Source organism: Hemitrygon akajei, chromosome 16 (assembly GCF_048418815.1).
Source record: "Hemitrygon akajei chromosome 16, sHemAka1.3, whole genome shotgun sequence".
NCBI lineage: Eukaryota > Metazoa > Chordata > Chondrichthyes > Myliobatiformes > Dasyatidae > Hemitrygon > Hemitrygon akajei.
In genome coordinates this window covers 34,877,806-34,899,637 of record NC_133139.1, presented here as the reverse complement: position 1 = coordinate 34,899,637, position 21,832 = coordinate 34,877,806, and the positions used below count along the sequence as shown (strand labels likewise).

Genomic DNA, 21,832 nt, shown 5'->3' with positions numbered 1-21,832 from the left:
AAGGTAGTGATGTTATTTCCAGCCCTCTATCTTTTCCACCATAGGCCCTCTGTAAATACAGCACCACTAACACTGAACAGAGGCGCAACGCCCAGACAGTACAGAGTTTGTAAACTCAGGATGTTGGCCAGACTGAAGAATTAATTTATTTTCCCGAGTGCTGTTCCAGGCTCATTCTATTGGGCACTGAGAGTTTGGTGCCTATTACTGAACTTGGGAGCAATTATTTATAATGTGAGCAATTTGCAAATATGCACTAGAGGCCAATGAGAGTCAAGTATGTTGTATTCAGATAAGTTTGAGAGGAAGACTCCCTTTCCAAATGGTCATTAACAAGGAAATTTCATTTTACAACTATAATGGCTGTTGGTACTAGCCAAGAAATTACCATAATTATTTTAAATTCAGTTCCACAACTTGCCCTTGTGATTGAGGAATTGAGGGCTCAGGGAAGTCATTCAGAGGAGAAGCTGGGGCTGGTCAGCCACGATGATATTAAATGGAGGGGGAGGTCTGAGTAGCTGAATGGCCTAACCCTGTTCTTACTTTCCTGTATTCCATTGGAATCGGAATTTACAAGCTCTGCATGAACAATACAGCTAGCTAAATCAGAAGTAGAAATGTAGCAAATTATCTCAAAGGACCTTGACCAATGAGAGGGGAAAGTAGCCAAGATTCCTTCTGCAAATTGTCATACTGAAACTTTTGCCATGTTCTAGATTGTCTAAAACGGGCTTCAACGGCTGACAGTCATAAGAGATGTTCCAGGCAGAAGATAATGGTTAAGTACCTGTATCTCAATGCATTTCTTTGGGAAATAAAGGAAATAAACTAAGAAAGTGGTTCACAGAATAGCACTGAACATACCAATCTCTACTGCAGCGACCCTGCTCCAAACCTCATGGTAAAGATTGAACACGCGGCAGCAATATTTCCCACGGTCAGCAGTTGTGACTCCTTTAACCTGATACGTGAGAAATAAAGAAAACTTTACTTGTTTGAATATTGAGGATGATTTATTTGGGCGGTCAATTGCATGCACCCATGGGGCTTAAATCAATCAATTCCCCTCAAATCATTTCCGCGTAAAATATAGCCTGCATCTTCTCACTATCATCTGACAAAATGTTGGTATCATGATGCTGAACTACAAGACATTGAGATTGCCTTCAGCTACATGGTATCACAACAGTTTTTAGCAAAGTTGCAAACGGCATCCTTTGTGACTGTGGCAACTGCCTCAGCCAACACAGAATATCACCCTCACCGACCTGCAGCTGGGTGGAATAATGCTGCCTGCCTCCAATTCAGTCTACCCAAACAGTCACCCACAATGCCTTTCTGTTCTCAGATGCTCACAAGGATCTTTCCTTGGCCTCTCGGCAACAGCTTCTGAAGTAATGCTGCCTAGTGATACCCAGCTCTATTCACCACTCTCACCCTGCACTCTCTCTGAACTCCCCGCCGTCAAGCACTAAATGAGAAGAAACATCTCCCGTCCACACATCAGGAAGACTGAAGCTGAGTGCCACTCGACTGCCAATCCCTCCCACTAGCAATCGTACCAGGCAGAATTAGTCTGCAGCTGGCCTTGATGCTTCTGGATGTCAGACTGGTGCAGCCAGTAGAGACTCCGGAGCTGCCTCGCAGAGTTTGCACGTTCGCTTTGTGACTGAGTGGGCTTCCTCAGGCTCTCCGGTTCTCACTCACATCTCAAAAACATGCTGCTTCTTGGGCTAATTGGCCTCTGCAAATTGCCCCCTGGTCTGTAGGTGGGTGGGAATTGATGAGAATGGGTGGGGGGGAGAATGAAATTGGTTAAGATGGATGGATATAAAAGACGGGCCTGTTTCATGTTGAATCTTTCTGGCTGTATCATTTGATTCTGAGTTAAGTTTCCCACAACATGTTAATATCATCGCAAGGATTGCCTACTCCTAGCTCTTTAAATTCACCTGCTCCACCGCTCTGACGAGTGTTAGTGAAATTCTCATCAATACCTTTATTCTTGGTTTTACTTTACAAATGCACTTCTAAAATGTTCCTACTTTTTTAACCTTTGTCAGCTTGAAATTCACCAAACCTGTCGGTTCAAGTTCATATTCAAGTTCAATTGTCATTCAACCATACATGAATACCCAAAAATACAGCCAAACGAAACAGGATTACTCCAGGGCCAAGGTGCAAAGCACAGCATTAACAGGCGTACACAGCACAGAGCACATTTCAGACAGCAGTAAAATACAATCACACAGAAAAAAAATAGTCCCAGTTTCCGAGTCCATCTATGAATGTTGCAGCAGTCTGCATTCAAACACAGTATAGCTTGTCTCTGCCAAGTGAAAAATAGAGGACAGAAATTACTCTGACTCCCCTACCCTGGATGGCCACAAACAGGCGACACTGAGGCCTGAGATCACACAGCTCAAGGCACACACAAGACAGTCACACAAACAAAAACACGGTCCAAGTCCCTGCATTAATGAATGCCGCGGTAGTCCGCGGCCAAACACGACATAGCTTGTCCTCCGCCGACCAAACACCGAGGGCAGCTCTGACTCTGGCCCCCTCCTGGATGGCTGCCAATCTGCCACACCGCAGCTTGAGGCCCCTGACCGAGGTCCCGCAGCTCTTTCACCATCCGTCAAGTAACCAGACTTGCAGCGTTCAACATGGCGCTGATACTGGCACACCGACACGCCCCTTGGTGGAGTCCACTGATGCGGCCACAAGCTGGAGGAGTGGCTCGGAAAAGAACAATCGTAAGTGTGAAGAGAGAAGCACCTGTCATACGAAGCAACAACAATGTCCAACAAGGACCCTCACTTGCTGTTGGGCTACACGCTGCCTTCACACACCCACTGCGAAGCCTCTCCAGCAACACGGTCCCCAGTAAGTTCAGCTCCTTCAGTTTCTCCGCCAACCAGCAACTCACTGATGGGGCAGACCTGCAGTACTTTAAGTTCGTAATGACCAGCAGTGTCTTCAGACCATAAAAAAATTTAATAGAAACAATAACACCTTTGGTTGGCCCCACAGAAGCTGCTGAGTTCAAGTGCTTCTATCTTATCAGATTATCTAAGTGACACCATTCACACACCTTTGTAATTTGACCCTCACGCGTGTAACACTTGAGAAGGAAGGAAGCTCTACTGTCTCTAAATGTATAGGTTAAGCCTGTCTCTTGAGCTGGGAATGGTCACTAACCTCCAGATCGGGTTTATTTGCCTCAGGCAACAGCTGGTTGTTCCGGAACCACTGGTACTGTGGCGGAGGACTGCCCACTGCTAAACACGAAAGCCTCATGTTATCCCCCTCCTTCAGGCTCAGGGAATTGGGATGCACCAAGATATTGACCTTGCAGAGTTTGTTTGCTGCAGGGAGAGCAAAATACAGTGGATTTCCGTTAATTAGGCCATTGGTTAATCAGGGCAGCCACTTATTTGGGACAACTCTTAAAGAACACAAACTAATTGAGAGCTTGGGCCAGATTCCCTTTTTTATTTGGGACACTATGCCTTTAATTGGGACAGGATACAGTTACCAAACAGTTTCTAACTCATGTCAGACACGTGCACTTACATGGCTGTTCGATGCTACACCATGTTTAGTGCAAGCAGTTTTTTAAATAGCGTCAATTGCACGTGCTTGTCAGTAAAAATCAGTGAATTTTGTCACTGATAGTTGGTGAGAAATAGGTAGTAAGATAATTCAGAACTGGCTCCGATTTCAAACCTCCGTTGTCTTGTGGCTATACCTGCTCACGGGAAAGACTTTGGGAGTAAACCCTGAGGAAAAATCCGGAGTCGGAGTCCCGAAGGTGGCTGACTGCTGTACCCAGCACCAGCACGGCAACTCCTGCGATGCTGCTGGCACCAAACTGTTTCGACTTTTGTCGTTCCTTTGGACCTATCATCAACGTGGAGAGTGGGGGGGGGGGGGGGGTCCCACTGCAGGGGCAACAGATGGATCTCCATATCAACTCTGCCCTGGCTTGCGCCCTGGAGAGGCATCTCCAACCAGTGACTACCAGAGGTGCAGTACCCATGGTCGGCCACGACCGACGGAGGCCACACACACAAGTCAGAACTGGTTTGCTCATTGCCATTTCAAGCATTCAGGTTTGGAGATGCCAGAAATGGCCAGGCAGGAGTGAAAATGAAACAATTTCACTACTTCAATAAGTTAGGAACTATGAAGAAGTTAAAGGTATTGATAATCATCTTGAATGTTACAACAAAAATGAAGATTTGGAGGATGCAGTCGCCAATAGCGTTGTATGAAGGCAGTCTATTATCTGTACTAGGTCTCTACACTGATTGTGTTCATTTACAGTCAATCAAAAGAATGCAGCAACTGTACAGTGGATAAATTCCTCTGTCAACAACTACTAGGAACTAATACACAGTTTTATAGTACTGTAGTAGTATTGATAGTGTTCAAATTTGTTCTGTATTTAATTTAAATACATAATTTGTTACTCAGCTAAATGGTAGTTTGCCTTTTTTATACCTTTTTAACTGTTTCCATGAAACTTTGGCTAGTTGGGCAGCCACTTTATTGGGCCAAAATGAACTGGTCCCAATGTGTCCCAATTATCTGGAATCCACTGTAAATAGGTCAACATAAAGGGAGATAACAGATCAAATCAGAAAACATTGCAGCACAATAACCATGCTAATCATTGTGGTAAAAGTCACTGTGCATTTTGCCACTCAGACAGGTCCTAGGTTCAATATGGTCAGCACTGATTTTGCTGAGTTTTCCCACTTTATTCTGCATTGGTATTATTTTACCTTATTCCAGCTCGATGCACTGTGTAATGCTTTGATCTGCTTAAATTGCATGCAAAACAAGCTTTTCACTGTATCGTTGCATGTGTGGCGATAATAAGCCAATACCAATAGAGCGTGGGTAGATGTAACAGTGCTATGTAATCTACAGTTGACCCCAGCCTTACTGAAAGTGGGGAAAGATCAGCCAGGTTCTCTGCAGTGTCCTTTTTCGATATGGGACAGTCTTAAAGCGCATCTCAGGGTGGATGCTTAGCCCACTGCTCTACTCTCTCTATACCCATGACTGTGTGGCTAGGTATAGCTCAAATGCCATCTATAAATTTGCAGATAATACAACCATTGTTGGTAGAATCTCACACAGAGACGAGAGGGCATACTGGAACGAGATATATCAGCTAGTTGATTGGTGTCACAGCAACAAACTTGTACTCAACATCAGTAGGACTGATTGTTGTCTTCAGGAAGGGTAAGACGAAGTTACACAAACTAATCCTCACAGAGGGATCGGAAATGGAGAAAGTGAGCATTATCAAGTTCCTGGGTGTCAATATGTCTGAGGATCTAACCTGGTCCCAACATACCGATGCAGCAACAAAGGCAAGACCGTGCTATATTTCATTAGGAGTTTGAGGACGTTTGGTTTGTCACCTAAAACACTTGAAATCTTCTACAGGTGTACTGTGGAGAGCATTCTGCAGGCTATATCATTGTCTGGTATGGGGAGCGGGGTAGGGCTACTGCACAGAATTGAAAGAAGCTACAGATAGTTGTAAAATTATTCAGCTCCATCTTGGGTACCAGCCACTGTATCCAGGACATCTTCGAGGAGCGGTGCCTCAGAAAGGCACTGTTCATTATTAAGGACCCCCATCACCCAGGGCATGCTCTCTTCTCATTGTTACTGCTGGGAAGGAGGTACAGAAGCCTGAAGGCACACTCAGCAATTCAGGAACAACTTCTTCCCCTCTGCCATCCGATTTCTAAATGGACATTGAACCCATGAACAATACCTCTTTTTTAAAAAATATTATTTCTATTTTTGCACTATTTTTAATTTAACTATTTAATATACATATATTTACTGTAATCAGTTTATTTATTTATTTTAGTGTATTATCATGTACTGCTGCCACAAAGCTAACAAATCTCACAACATATGCCAGTGATATTGAACCCAGTTCTTATTCTGATTCTGAGAAGTTTAAAGGGTTGTGAGGGGTGTACGTTGCTGTGCAGAGTGGATGCAGGTGGTTTGGTGAAAACTGCAGGGTGTTTAGATAAGAATATGAAGGGAATGGAGGGATATGGGTGATATGCATCAAAATGACATTGAATACAAGTTGGCATCAAGATCAGCACCATATTCTGGGCTGCAGTGGCAAACTGTGGACTCTGGTATTTCCTCAATGCATGAATCTCACTCATTAAGCAATTAAATAATCTGCAGATGCTTCCAAATCTGATCCTGACCTTAATCACAGATTCAGTTTTGGCAAAGGGTCTTAAACTTTAATTGTTACCTCTGTTTCTCTTTCCACAGACACTGTATGGCCTGCTGAGTTTTTCCAATATTTTCTGTTTTTATTTTAATTTTAAATTTCTAGCATCTGCAATTGCTTTGATTTTCAACATGAATCTATGCTGATTTCTTAGTTCCAGCTACTGGCATCTGGCAGCCACCCAGGATAAGATCAGCCAACTCATAAAAGTCTGCATCTTTTACCTCTCCGTATAGGTGTGGATGAAATCAGGAACTGACTGTGAGATCACAGGGCCTCCAGTTTTTATTGAGAATTAATAATGATCGAGAGCAGCTGGGAGCATTGCCTTGACAAACCAGAGAATAACTGTGCTCTCTAATCAAACACGAATCTTGAAACACACAAATGTGGAAATAAAAAATTTAGAGAGAGGGAGAGCCAAGTTTAGATCTGGACAGCTCACAACTGATCTCATTCATAACATACATGAAGTAACCACAGTCAGAATGCAGAGTTTTGCTGGATCAAAGGTAAACCAGTGACTAACATTATTAATTGAAAATAATTGCATAACTATACAGGGTGTAGAAAAGAGAAAGGAACTAGCAGAGCAATGAATATTGAGCTACTGGCACAGGTACTGCAAAGGATTTGAACTTCACAGCTTCTTGAAGTGACAGTGCCTCTTCTTTTTTCAAACTTTCATAAATTCTCTACATATCCTGCTCGTGACCCAGATTTGAACAGGTTGGCTCTGTGGATACTGGCCGATTGCCAGTAATGATCATTTGAACTATACCCTGCATTTGGTTCAGTTTTGGATAGAGATGCTGTGCTATAGACAGAGACCTTTCAGCGAAGGAGAGGGGATAACAAAGGATGAAAACAATTGTTCCCCATTTGTTACCATTACATAGATCCATTCAGATCCCATTCCTGGTGAGATGATATTTTTGCCCATCTACACCAGTCCCATTTGCCTGCAATAGTTGGCTAGGTTTTGTTTGGAAAGAACTATAAATGCTGAAGCTTTGCACATAACCATGGTTGGTTATAACTGAATACTTGAGCAGATTTTTAATTTATAATCCCACAAAGATGCTTTGACTTGCCTGTTGTTGGGCTGCTATAAACACGCAGCCGGGCCCATTCAGAAAATGAATACTGGGTTCCACAGTGAACTCTGCAGACATACCAGTCAGCATCACTGCGGTCCACATACTTAAAAAGAAGATCTGAGGAATTTCCACCTTTGACCTGGTAAAATGAAACAAATTTCATGGTTAACTCGTCTGGAGTGACATTCATCCCTGACAAACCACAAACATGACAAATGAGTACAAGTACTTAGAATCAGACTTCTTATCACTGACATACGGTACATCATGAAATATTGTTGTTTTGTGATAGCAGTACAGTGTAAGGCATCAAAATTACTAGAACTTACAAAAATAAATAAATAGTGTAAAAGACAAATCGTGAGGTAGTGTTCATGGAACATTCAGAAGTCAGATAGAGGTAGGTCTGTGAACCCATGAGCATTACATGAAGAAAGGACAAGAGAAAATGCGACTGTATGTGGATGCCAGCATTTTAGTCTCTTCTCACAACTCTTACTGCTCAGCCCCATATTGTGTGCATCGGAGCCCAGAAACAAGCTGTTAGAAGTTCACTGTAACTTAGTGGCATGTTACAGTGAGCTACAAGTGTACAGGTATTTTAGACAGGAGTCTCCTTCATATGAACCACCCGGACCCCCAAAGGTAGTTACATTATGGATCTGTAAAACCGTCCTCTCCATTGGACTGAGTTGTCCTGTTGCAATACCCATCTGCACTCCATGGCTATACTCTAGATAACAGCACAGTGAAAATATTCCCCAGGATACTGCAAATTATTACATGCTCCATCAATTTTATCCACAGGCTACTGTCTCTCAGCAAACCTTACTATCTGTAGCTGTTTCTTTGTCAATCCAGAATTTTCACCATCCCATCTGTCGCACTAGATTGGGGTTAGTAAGGTGTGTGACAAACAAAGCTAATCTTCAATAGTGGTGGCACATTTGTATAATAGCATAACGCTATTACAGCACAAGCAACTCAGGTTCAATTCGCACATATTCCCCATAACTGCATGGATTTCTTCCAGGTGCTCTGGTTTCCTCTCACATTCCAAAGACAAACAGTTGAAAAGTTAATTGGGCACATGGGTGTAATTGGGCAGCAGAGCTCATTGGGCTAGAAGCAGCTTTTACTGTATCTCAAAATAAAAATAAATAAAATAAATGGAATTTTCTTCACTTACCACACTATAAAGAGTTGACCTTATTTATCCAATATTGTTAAAGTATTCAAATATCTTTCACATATTGAATAGCTATCATATGAATGTCTATGACTATCATTGACATTAACATTCTTGATTCTGTCCCGTCTTACCTTGTCCCTTCCCAGATTGACAAGAAGTTGAAAAAACCAAATATTAAATGGAAAAGAACAAGTCCTCAACTACATTCCTGATGAAGTTCCAACATTTGGCAGAGAATGCTTTCAGTCATAAACTCATAATCACATTTCCCACATCTGGGAAATGGAAGATACGTCAGGTCACCTTAGAAGCACCATCTTCAAGAAAGGAGCTAAATCCTACAATGGTGACTGTAAAGAGCTCTTCCTTCTGTCTGAATGGGAGACATCTGTGCAAGGCTCCTCCTCAACTGACACTTGCAAATGACTGAAGAACAAACCCCAAACTTGCAGTGTGAATTAAATCCATCTTGAGGCACAGTAGATGCACCATTTGGCCTACTGGCTGCTGGCTGGCTCCCAGAAAAAAGTCCTACCCATCATCATGAAGTGCTTTGAAAAGCTGGTCGTGGCACACATCAGCTCCAGCCTCCCAGATAACATTGACTCACTGCACTTCCAGACAACATCTACCTGGCCCTGCACTCATCGCTGGAGCATCCAGACAGTAGACACCAATGTTAGACTATCATTTATTGATTATAGCTCTGCCTTCAATACTGTCCCATTATTCAAGAAGGAACCAGGGATAATTCTGGAAACTATAGACCGGTGAGTCGCACATCAGTGGTAGGGAAGATACTGCACAGAAATTTTAAGGATAGGATTTATGAGCATTTGAAAAATCATGACCTAATTAGGGAGAGCCAGCACAGCTTTATGAGTGACAGGTCGTGTCTTTCTAACTCAGTTGAGTTTTTTGACGAGGTGACAAGTGTGATTGATGAGGTAGACAATTGTGGAAATTGTCTACATGGAATTTACTAAGGCTTTTGTCAAGGTCCCTCATGGGAGGCTCATCCAGAAGGTTATGATGCATGGGATCTTGGATTCAGATCTGGCTTTCCCACAGAAGACAGAGGGTAGTGGTCAAAGGGACTTATTCTAGCTGGAGGCCTGTGATTCGTGGTGTCCCGCAGAGATCTGTACTGGGACCTCTACTATTTGTGATGTTTATAAATGACCCGGATGAAATTGTAGGTGATGGGTTAGTAAGTTTGCAGATGATACAAAGATTTGTGGTGTTGTGGATAGCATAGGTGACTGGCAAAGAATACAAGATCAGTTACATGGGCGGAGAAATGGCAGATGGAGTTTAACCCAGCCAACTATAAAGTGTTGCACCTTGGTAGGTCAAATGCAAAGAGACAGTACACTGTTAAGGGCAAAACCCTGATAGTGTTGATGAGCAGAGGGATCTTAGGGTCCAAGGTCATAGCTCCTGGAAAGTGGCTACAAAGGTGGCTATCAAGGCATTGAGTTCAAAAGTCAGAAAGTTATGTTGCAGCTTTATAAAACTCTAGTTATGCTTTGGAGAGAGTTCAGGACGTTTACCAGGATGCTGTCTGGATTAGAGGGCAAATGCTATAATGAGAGGTTGGACAGACTTGGGTTGTTTTCTCTGGAGCGGCAGAGGCTGAGGGGAGATCTGATAGAGGTTTATAAGATTATGAGAGACATAGATCGAGTAGACAACAGTATCTTCTTCCTAGGGTTGAAATGTCTAATACAAGAGGGTATGCATTTAAGGTGAGAAGGTGTAATTTTACAAGAGATGTGAGGGGCAAGTTTGTATTTTTTTTACACAGAGTTGGGGTGCCTGGAATGCACTGCTGTTGACGGTGGTCAAGGCAGATACATTCGGGACATTAAAGAAACATTTAGATAGACACATGAATGTGAGGAAAATAGATCTGGACATTGTGTAGGGAGAAGGGATTAGTTTAGTTGGCCATTTGATTACTAATGTAGTTGGTTTGGCAGAATACTGAGGGCCAAAGGGCCTGTTCCTGTACTCTACTAGTCTATGTTCTATAACTCATCTCCAAATTTCCCAGATGTAGGACTCAACAACTTTCTTTGCAACTGTGTCTTTAACTTCCTGACCAACAAACCACAATCAGTAAGGATAGACAGCAATAACCCTGCCACAATTATCCTCAACACTTGTGCCCCACAAGGCTACGCCTTTAGCCCCTTACTCTACACATTCAGGACCACATGACCAAATTCTGCTTTAACGCCATCTACAAGTTTGCTGATGATACCACCATAGTGGACCAACTCTCAAATAACAATGAGTAGGAGTACATAAGGAGGCAAAGAGCCAGTGACAAGGTGTCACAACAACAACATTTTCCTAAATGTCAGAGCTAAACAAACAAGTTGGTTATTGACTTCAGGAGGGGGCAGTGCATGTGCACCTGGTTACATCAATAATGCTGAAGTCCAGAGAGTTGAAAGCTTCATGTTCCTATGAATGCACATCACCAATAGCCTGTTCTGGTCCAACCATATTGATGTCAGGGCCAAAAAAGCATGCAGGTGCCTCTACTTCTAAGGAAGGCCAAAGAAATTCGGCATGGTACCTTTTGACCCTCACCAACATTGATCAATGCACTACAGAAAATCTGAAAATACATAGGTGTACTTTATACTGCTCAATATGAGATGGATACATTTTCTGCAAAGGAAAACGTCCCTCTTCCCAAGTCGGGAGATACCAGAAAGTTGGTGATCAAGTACACAGGGACATAATAATTTAATCAGATAAGATCCAAGCTATCAACCCACTCCATGTTCTGGTGAAACTTGCAATGCTTGTCACATTACAATCATGTTACCATTTATTACATTGGAACATTATTAAACTACACTGGTGTGGTAAATTATGTATACCTGTCTGGACACGCCCCTCTGCTGACTGCTCCTGTGGCTCCTCCCACAGACCCCTGTATAAAGGCGATTGGAGGCACTGCTCCTCCCTCAGTCTCCGAGATGCTGTGCTCAGTTTTGCTGCTAATAAAAGCCTATCGTTCACCTCCCGTCTCCGAGAGTTATTGATGGTGCAGCAACTGGTCAGTCAAGCAGTGATGTCCGGCATCTCGGCCTCGTGAAAACAGACAAATATTAAATAAGCGGCAAGGTTACTGCCCAATGGCGCAGAGGGGAGCAACAACGCTTGGTATCAAAGGGCAGTCAAGCAGAGATGTCTGGCATCCTTCATACATGGCTGCCTCAAAAGACAGTGCCCTATTAAATTGGCCAGAAGGTTCCACATTTCAGTCACTTCATTCCCAACGAAATTCTGGTGCTCTGCCCATCACCACAAAAAACTACAGAGAGTAGATGACACAGCTCAGCAAATTATTGGAACCAGCTTCCCCTCTGAGGACTATGTCTAAACTTGTCACTACCTCAATAAAGCAGCCTGCAGAATCCAAAACCTCAGCCACTCCAGAGATTCTCTCTTCACCCCCACCCCCCATCGGGTAAAAGCCTGAAATCATGCACTACCAGGCTCAAGGTCAGCTTCTACCCCTCTGTTATAAGAATATTGAACAGTTCCCTTCTAAGATAAAGTGAGTCCTTGATCTCACAATCTATCTCATTATGGCCTTATGCCTTATTGTCTGCCTGCAACTCTTTATTCTCTATCCTGTTATTGTTTTCCCTTGTACTACTTGTTGTAATGAAATTACCTATATAGATGGTATGCAGAACCATGTTTTCCCAAGTCCCTCAGTACATGTGGCAATAATAAACCAATTCATCAACTTATCCTATGTTTCTGTACCCCTGCAAGTTATTCGCTCTCTTTCACAAGTTCACCACTTCCCCTTTCAATTCTTTTTGCTAGTAATTCATACTAATGAATAATTTACAACAGTTATTTTACCTACCAACATACCTTTGGGATGCTGGAGGAAACCAGCACACCTGGAGGGAACGAGTGTGGTTTCAGAGAGAATGTTCAGGTTCCACATAAACAGCAGCCAAGGTCAAGATCGTGCTGGGTACCTGGTACAGTGCGGCAGCAACACTCACTACAGCAGCACCTTGCTGACGTGAACGAACCTACCACAGCTTCTGGCTGTCTCAGGAAAAGTGTGTTTTGAAGATCTGAAGCCTTTGCCTTCATCAATCACTAGGAACTATGAAGCAAACTTCTCAACTTGGCTGTCCCTAGAAAATAAGAAATGGTAGCAAGAGTGGGCCATTCAGCCCCTTGTGCCTGCTCTGCTACACATATTGACTGACCTTTACCTCAGTGCCATTTCAACACCCATGAATTCCTCAAATATCTAAAAACCTATCAATATTTGCTGTGAATATAGAAAACAAATCAGAGGATTCATTACTGCCTGTGAGAAAACTTCTGTCCCGAGTGACCAGTCCATCTGTTTTTCTCCCTTCTGTCAGCTTCATGATTATATTATAAACATACATCAGCAGATCAACAAGAAGTCCCAAACTCAGTACAAATTGATGTTACCACATTAACACCCCCATCCTTACTGCACCCCTAAGCAATTTCTAATTCTCTCTCATCTACGCTGCACCTTTTAGCATCAAGCTTCCTGCCAAAGAGTGGATAATCCAGACGGAAAATGGGAAACTCTTCAATTTACCTTAGCTCATCCCAGAAGAAAGCTCACCCCAAATCAAATCCACTTCTGGGTAAGCGAACCAATATTGGACCCCTTTTCCAAGCCAGTATTCCCAACTTGAAGCCCTAATTGAACAGTTGGCTCCTTTCTGCAAGACATGTCATTTGTTCACTGCTCTGAATTCAGTCACAGCACGTGGGCAGAGCAAATGATTGAAAAGAAAGCTCGCAAAGAGTAACATTTCCACAGACTCCTGGAAATCCCTAGCCCCTGACTACTCAAAACGGAATTGAAGCATTGTCATGGTATTGAGAAATTTGAGTCCAGACGTGAGTGTACGCAATGGAAGGAAGGTGCTAGCTCCCAAACTACCCATCTGTATGCCCCATATTTGAATCTGTGGGTCCCACATTTGTCCTGTCTGCATTGTTAGAACTCACAGAACTACACTGGAAGCAAGACTTGCTCAATCCCAAGGAACTGCTGTAGAAGGGAAGAAGAAAGCCAAAGTCAACATTCTCACCTCGTTCTTTCCTCGAAACCACTGATAACTGAGGCCTGGGGGACCTGTGGCTTGACAGTAGAGAGACACCCTGTCTCCAACAGTGACATCCTGCGACTTGGGCTGCACAATGATTCGTATGGTGTCCAAGGCTATAGGAAAGGCAGACATCAGTAACCGTAACAACATTGATGACTACAACAAGAAATAGAACCTCCTTGTTCTGCAACATCCCTTTAAGTTTCTTGTTTCCATGTAATCTCATGTCGTAAGCACCATCTAATCCTATCCCTCCTCAGCAATTGATTTACATATAAACTACAATTTACTTTACAGCCTTTTCTTTTTTTTTCTAATAATTGAGGTAGGCCATGAATCTGAATTTGTTGACCAAACCTCTTGATCCAGAAAGATACCAATGAATGTCTTCTAAAACTGCATTGGTAAGTTTGAACAAGACAAAACCTGCAAATGCTGGAAATCTGAACAACCACACAAAATGTTGGAGGAACTCAGCAGGCCAGGGCAGCATCTATGGAAAAAAGTACAGTGAACATTTCGGGCCGAAACTCTTCAGCAAGACTGGAGATAAAAAAGTTGAGGAGGTCGATTTGAAAGGTGGGGGGAGGAGAGCGAGAAACGTCAGGTGAAACCTGGAGGGGGAGGGTGAAGCTAATAGCTAGGAAGTTGATTGGCAAAAGAGACAGAAGGCCATGGAAGAAAGAAAAAGGGAGTGGGGAGGAATACCAGAGGGAAGCAATTGGCAGGCAAGGAGATAACATGAGAGAGGGACGAGGGGATGGGAAATGGTGAAGGGGGGCATGGAGGCATTACTGTAAGTTTGAGAAATCAAAGTTCATGTCATCAGATTGGAGGCTACTCAAACGGAATATAAGGTGTTGCTCCTCCAACCTGAATGTGGCCTTATTCCAACAGTGGAGGAGGCCATAGATGGACATATCAGAATGGGAAAGGGAAATGAAATTAAAATGGGTGGCCACTGGGAGATCCCGCTTGTTCTGGCGGACGGAACGTAGATGCTCGGCAAAGCGGTCTCCCAATCTACATCAGGTCTCACCGATATACAAGAGGCCACACCGGGAGCACCAGACACAGTATATGACCCCAAATGACCCACAGGTGAAGTGTCGCCTCACCTGGAAGGACTGTTTGGGGCCCTGAATGGTGGTGAGGGAGGAGGCATAGAGGCAGGTGAACACTTGCTTCGCTTGCAAGGGTAAGTGTCAGCAGGAAGATCAGTGGGGAAGGACAGATGGATAAGGGAGTCACAAGCAGAGAGTGGGGGAGAGGGAAAGATGTGCTTCGCAGTGGGATCCCGTTGGAGGTGGTGGAAGTTTAGGAGAATTATGTGCTGGATGCGGAGGCTGGTGAGATGGTAGGTGAGGACAAGAGGAACCCTATCCCTGATAGCATGGTGGGAGGATGGGGTAAGAGCAAAAATTACTGGTAATTTTGATACTATTCCTGATCACTTTGAAGGACAGTTAACAGCAAACTATGCTGTATGGCATGGAATCATATCTTTCCAAAGGTGAACCAGTTTATCAGCTTCAAGGACAGGTCCTGGATCCCCACCTCCCAGGAAATGTCATCTTGAATTGAACTGACTTTAATTCTTACATCCTTCACATTATATCTCCATCTAAAGGTGCAATTTATAGTAATTTATATAAATAGTATGTACAACAGGACAGTCAGTATAGCATAGAACTACAATTGTATCAGTGTGAATTCATCAGGCTGATAGCCTGGTGGAAGAAGCTGTCCCGGAGCCTGTTGGTCCTGACTTTTATGCTACGGTACTGTTTCTCGGATGACAGCAGCTGGAACAGTTTGTGGTTGGGTCCTTCAGGCCCTTTTTTCACACCGGTCTCTGAAAATGTCCTGAATAATGGGAAGTTCACATCCACAGATGAGCCAGGCTGTCTGCACCACTCTCCACATAGTCCCTCAATAGAGGGAGGTACAGTTCCCTTACCAGACAGCGATGCAGCCAGCCAGGATGCTCTCAATTGTGACCCTGTAGAAAGTCCTTAGGATTTGGGGACTCAAGCCAAACTTCTTCAACTGTCCGAGGTGAACAAGGCACTTTTGTGCCTTTTTCACCACACAGCCAGTAAGTACAGGCCAACTGAGATCCTTGGTAATGTATATACCAAGGAACTGTTCACCCCCTCAACCCCAGATCCATTGATGTCAATGGGTTTAGCCTGCCTCTATTCCTCCTGTAGTCCACAACCAGCTCTTTTGTTTTTGCGACATTGAGGGAGAGGTTGTTTTCCTGATACCACTGTGTCGGGGTGATGACTTCTCCTCTGTAGGCTGCCTCGTTATAATTTGAGATAAGGCCAATCAATGTAGAGTCATCAGCAAATTTAACTGGCAGATTGGAGCTGTGAGTGGTGACACAGTCATGGGTGTACAGAGAGTAAAGGAGGGGGCTTAGGACACAGCCCTGAGGGGCTCCTGTGTTGAGGATCAGAGGGGCAGAGGTGAGGGAGCTCACTCTTACCACCTGTGGCAATCTGACAGGAAGTCCAGGATCCAGCCGCACAAGGCAGGGCGAAGGCCGAGCTCTCTGAGCGTCTTGTCGAGCCTGGAGGGAATTATGGTGTTGAATGCCAAACTGTAGTTGAAGAACAGCATTCTCACATAAGCATTCCTCTTCTCCTGGTGTGTAAGGACGGTGCGGAGAGCTGTGGCTATTGCATCATCTGTCGATCGGTTGTGTCAGTAGGCAAATTGTAGGGGGTCCAGAGTGGGGGTTAGCAAGCTGCAGATGTAGTCCTTGACCAGCCTCTCAAAGCATTTGCTGATTATTGAGGTGAGTGCGACAGGACCCCAGTTGTTCAGACACGTAACCGTGGTCTTTTTAGGTACAGGAACAATGGTGGATGTTTTGAAGCAGGAGGGGACTCTACACTGGGAGAGGGAGAGATTAAAAATATCTGTAAACACACCTGCCAGTTGTGCCACGCACATCCTGAGTACCCACCCTGGGATGCTGTCTGGTCCCGCAGCCTTGTGATTGTCCACTCATTGGAAACATCTGCGTACTTCAGCCTCAGAGAAGGTGCAGGTCGCTTCAGCGGCTCTCCTCGGGGGCTCAGTGTTGGTGAAGTCGAACCGAGCGTAAAAAAGATTTAGCTCATCTGGGAGAGAGGCAGCGATGTTGGCAGCACTATTGCATGTAGCTTTGACGTCTGCGACGCTCTGCAGACTTTACCATAAGCTGCGTGTGTTGTTGGTGGAGAGTTGTGTCTGGATCTTGTCCCTGTATTGTTGTTTCACTGCCTTGACGGCTTCGCGTAGATCGTGGCTGCACTTCTTGAGCTCATGTTGGCTACCGGGAACATAAGCACTGTCTTGCGCTCTTAGTGGGGCTCGCACAGAACTGTTGATCCAGGATTTCTGGTTTGGGTGGACCCTGACCGATTTCTGGGAGACAACATCCTCAAAGCACTTCCGGATGAAGCTCGTGACTGCTTCTGTGAACTCAGAAACATCCTCGTCACGAAAGACATTCCAGTTGACGTCATCAAAGCAGTCCTGTAGCAGGAGACTGATTGGCCGGACCAACAGTGGATGGTTTTAACTATGGCTGCCTCTTGTTTCAGCTTCTGCCTGTACATTGGCAGAAGCAAGATGAAGGAGTGATCCGACTTTCCAAACGGCAGATGGAGGAGCGCTTTGTAAGCATCGCAGAAGGAAGAGTAGCAGTGGTTGAGTATACTATCTCCCCATGTGCTCACCTGGATGTGTTGACAAAACTTCGGGGAGACCTTGTTACTCATTGTTACCATCGGGAAGGAGGTACAGAAGCCTGAAGGCACTCGCTCAGCGATTCAGGAACAGCTTCTTCCCCTCTGCCATCCAATTTCTAAATGGACATTGAACCCATGAACACTACCTCACCAATTTTTTTATTTCTTTTTTTTTGCACCACTTATTTTAACTTAACTATTTCATAGATATATATACTCACTGTAATTCATTTTTTTCTCTATATTTATTTAGTATGTATTTCATTGTACTTCTACCATAAAGTTAACAAATTTCATGACATATGCCGGTGATATTAAACCTGATTCTGATTCATTTTGATTAGATGAATTTTTAAATCAATATTTTATTTTTAATATTAATTTGTTATTTTTTTAAATTTTTTTAAATTTTTTAAAAAAATTATATTTTTAAAAAATATATTTTTTATATTTTATAATTAATTTTTAATATTTTTTTAAAAAGTAATAATTTTAATATTCCTAAACAAAACTGTAACGTCTATTTTCAGTGGAAATTTTACAGAAAGCTTCTGGGACGTTCTTGCAGCTGCTCTGATTCTGTTGATGAACTACATGTATTGCCACATGTAATCATGATTTTATTGGTCAGATACTGGCATGTGAGTAACCAATCTGTGCATAGGTGTCTCTGAGGAGGAGTGTTGTGAAGCAGAGGCTTGAGTTTCTGCTCAACTGTTGCATGATATGCATTTCTTCCCACGTCTTAAAGCTCAGACATCCCAGGACACTTATCTGATGATGCCATCCTTCCTTTAAAATTTATATCCTTTAGTAATACAGGCAATGCAGCAACGTCCCACAGAAAGGACTGCTAGATCGATGAGTTAATCCACAGTGACCTGTACCTCCAGGGCTCAGGGATCTCACATGTGAACATGTCAATCAAAAAGCAAGGTGCTACAACTTGTGTTTCTCTTGAGCTTTACCGGATCTCAAGAATGGAAAGCCCAGAGTAGGAGGGGGTGTGGGACAAAGGATTATAAGGGTGAGTGACTGGAAGCTCACAGTTGCATTTGCACCCTCACTGAAGGCAGAGGTGAACTGACCTCTACAATGAGGAGTCTGCAAGCCGGGATAAAAATAATATTTACCAAGAAACTAGAAGAATGGAATAACATTCTCAATGAAAGCTGGCGTGATATGGTGTGAAACTTAATGCTCAGTACTGATCTAGCACAATGCATCCTCATGTCATCTAAAACTATGATAAACTTCTATATATATGCAGTGGAGAGGCTACTGACTGGTTGCATCATGGCCTGGTATGGAAACACCAATGCCCTTGAACTGAAAAGCCTACAAGAAGTCAGCAGGCCAGGCAACTTCAATGGAAAAGAGTAGATAGTCAACGTTTTATGCCAAGACCCTTCATCAGGACTAGAGAAAGAAGATAGATAGATAGATAGATAGATAGATACTTTATTCATCCCCATGGGGAAATTCAACTTTTTTTCCAATGTCCCATACACTTGTTGTAGCAAAACTAATTACATACAATACTTAACTCAGTAAAAAATATGATATGCATCTAAATCACTATCTCAAAAAGCATTAATAATAGCTTTTAAAAAGTTCTTAAGTCCTGGCGGTTGAATTGTAAAGCCTAATGGCATTGGGGAGTATTGGGAAGTCAGAGTAAGATATTCATGTCATCAGGTTGGAGGCTACCACTTCACCCCTTGCTCTACTCTCTATATACACGGCTGTGTGGCTAGGCACAGCTCAAATACCATCTATAAATTTGCTGATGATAACAACCATTGCTGGTAGAATCCCAGGTGGTGACGAGAGGGTGTACAGGACTGAGATATGCTAACTAGTGGAATGGTGCCACAGCAACAATCTGGCACTCAATGCCAGTAAGACGAAAGAGCTGACTGTGGACTTCAGGAAGGGTAAGACGAAGGAACACATACCAATCCTCATGGAGGGATCAGAAGTGGAGAGAGTGAGCAGTTTCAAGTTCCTGGGTGTCAAGATCTGTGATGATCTGACCTGGTCCCAACATATCGATGTAGTCATAAAGAAAACAAGATAGCAGCTATACTTCATTAGGAGTTTGAAGAGATTTGGCGTGCCAACAAATACACTCAAAGACTTCTATAGTTGTACTGTGAAGAGCATTCTGACAGGCTGCATCACTGTCTGGTATGGAGAGGCTACTGCACAGGACTGAAAGAAGCTGCAGAGGGTTGTAATTCTAGTCAGCTCCATCTTGGGCACTAGCCTACAAACTACCCAGGACATCTTCAGGGAACGGTGTCTCAGAAAGGCAGTGTCCATTATTAAGGACCTCCAGCACCCAGGGCATGCCCTTTTCTCACTGTTACCATCAGGTAGGAGATACAGAAGCCTGAAGGCACACACTTAGTGATTCAGGAACAGCTTTTTCTCCTCTGCCATCTGATTCCTAAATGGACATTGAACCCTTGGACTCTACCTCACTTTTTTTTTGATATACAGTATTTCTGATTTTTGCACATTTTTAATCTATTCACTATATGTGATTTATTTATTTATTTATTTATTTATTTATTTCTCTCTTCTATATTATGTATTGCATTGAACTGCTGCTGCTAAGTTAACAAATTTCACATCACATGCCGGTGATTATAAACCTGATTCTGATGAGGACTGGTTCATGGACCTCTGGTTTCCTCCTCCTGTATTCAATAATCAGCTCCTTGCTCTTGCTGACAATGAGTGCAAGGTTGTCATTTGTGGCAAGATTTTCAATCTCCATCCTATATGCTGATTCGTCACTACCTTTGATTCAGCCAATGGCAGTGGTGTTATCAACAAACTTAAATATGGCATTGGAGCTGTGTTTAGCCTCACAGTCATAAGTATAAAGTGAGTAGAGCAGGGGGTTAAGCACACAGCCTTGCGGGGCACCTTTGCAGATTGCAATTGTGGAGGAAATGTTGTTGCCAATCCGAACTGACTGGGGTCTGCAAGTGAGACTCTTGAACTAGAGAGGGTAACTTCACTCACCCCAACACTGAATTGTTCCCCCAACCTATGGACTCACTTTCAAGGACTCTTCATCTCATGTTCTCAAAATTTATTGCTTATGTATTTGTCATTATTATCACTTCTCTTCTTTTTGCATTTGCACAGTTTATTGCCTATCTCACATTGGTTGTTTGTTCATCTTGTGTGCATTGTTCAATGATTCTATTGTCTCTCTTTGTACTTACTGTGAATGCTTGCAAGAAAATGAATCGCAGGGTTGTATATGGTGACACGTATTTATTCTGATAATAATTTTACTTTGAATGTTGAAATGTCCTTGCTCTTTCAGGTCAAGCACATGTTCTTCAAGTATGCATCTTCTGTCCCTACACCCTTATAAACAGCAAGTTCCTCTCAGTGTAAAGACTTTTTTCTCTTCTCTCCTTTAATTCTTCTGCCAATTCTTATTCATCTGTGTCCTCTAATTTTTCAGCACTTTGCAAAGAGAAAATGGTCTCCTATTTACTCTGTCTAAACCTTAGCTTACTTTACACATTGGTGGCTGAGTTCATAATGGCCAAGAAGGAGTCGGAATTGTTGCCAAGAGACAGGGAAAACAGATGAGAGATGGAATCAAGCAAGGCTACAGAGGCAGAATGTGACATCAAGTTTGTGAACTGGCTGATTCAAACACTAACAGTTGCAAGGGAGAAGAATGGAGGCGTGAAAGAGACCAAAGATTATGATTAACTAGATTTTCCAATATTTAGCTGGAAGAAATATTGTCTTAGCTATTTCTGTATGTTGGGCAGGCAACTTAGAACATACTGCTAATGGAGGGCTCAGGAGAAATCATGTGAGGTAAACTGGATGAGATAAAAATTTACAAATATGGACAGCATTTAAGGACAAAATACGAGCAACCAGAATGAGCTGGAGCTTTGGGGAACAAGGTCAAGGGAAGAGGAGGTGGACCTTGTGGAAGGGTAGGACCAAAGGGAAGAAATAGGAGATACAAACTACAGAAAGATGATTTCCATAAAGGATCTCAGCCCAAAACCTTGACGGTTTACTCTTTTCCATAGATTCTACCTGATCTGCTGAGTCCCTCCAGCATTTTGTGTGCGCTGCTGTGAAGCTCATGATTGTTTGTGGTAGGCTTGATATGCAAACTTGAGCACCGGGGAAGGAAACAGAAAGGCGATGGATACAATTTGAATAAAATACCGAGCCCAATAATTGTCAAAATGATAGGTAATACAAGATGACAGACTAGGTTGCCATAGAAATCTCAATGGTTATGTCAAGGAGCTTTCCAATTCTCCCAGCAACATGATGGAATTGTACTTCTT

At 43.1% G+C, this 21,832-nt stretch overlaps 1 protein-coding gene across 1 annotated transcript in view; it reads right to left on the bottom strand.

Moving 5' to 3' along the window:
• malt2 (MALT paracaspase 2) overlaps positions 1–21,832 on the bottom strand; it is a 64,188-nt gene that overhangs the window by 34,157 nt on the left and 8,199 nt on the right. Inside the window, exons 4-7 of the mRNA XM_073068687.1 lie at positions 13,720–13,850; positions 7,390–7,534; positions 3,208–3,374; positions 868–964 (exon numbers count right to left, since the gene is read on the bottom strand). Coding sequence (XP_072924788.1) covers positions 868–964; positions 3,208–3,374; positions 7,390–7,534; positions 13,720–13,850 — 540 coding nt within the window. The remainder of the gene's footprint in view (positions 1–867; positions 965–3,207; positions 3,375–7,389; positions 7,535–13,719; positions 13,851–21,832) is intronic.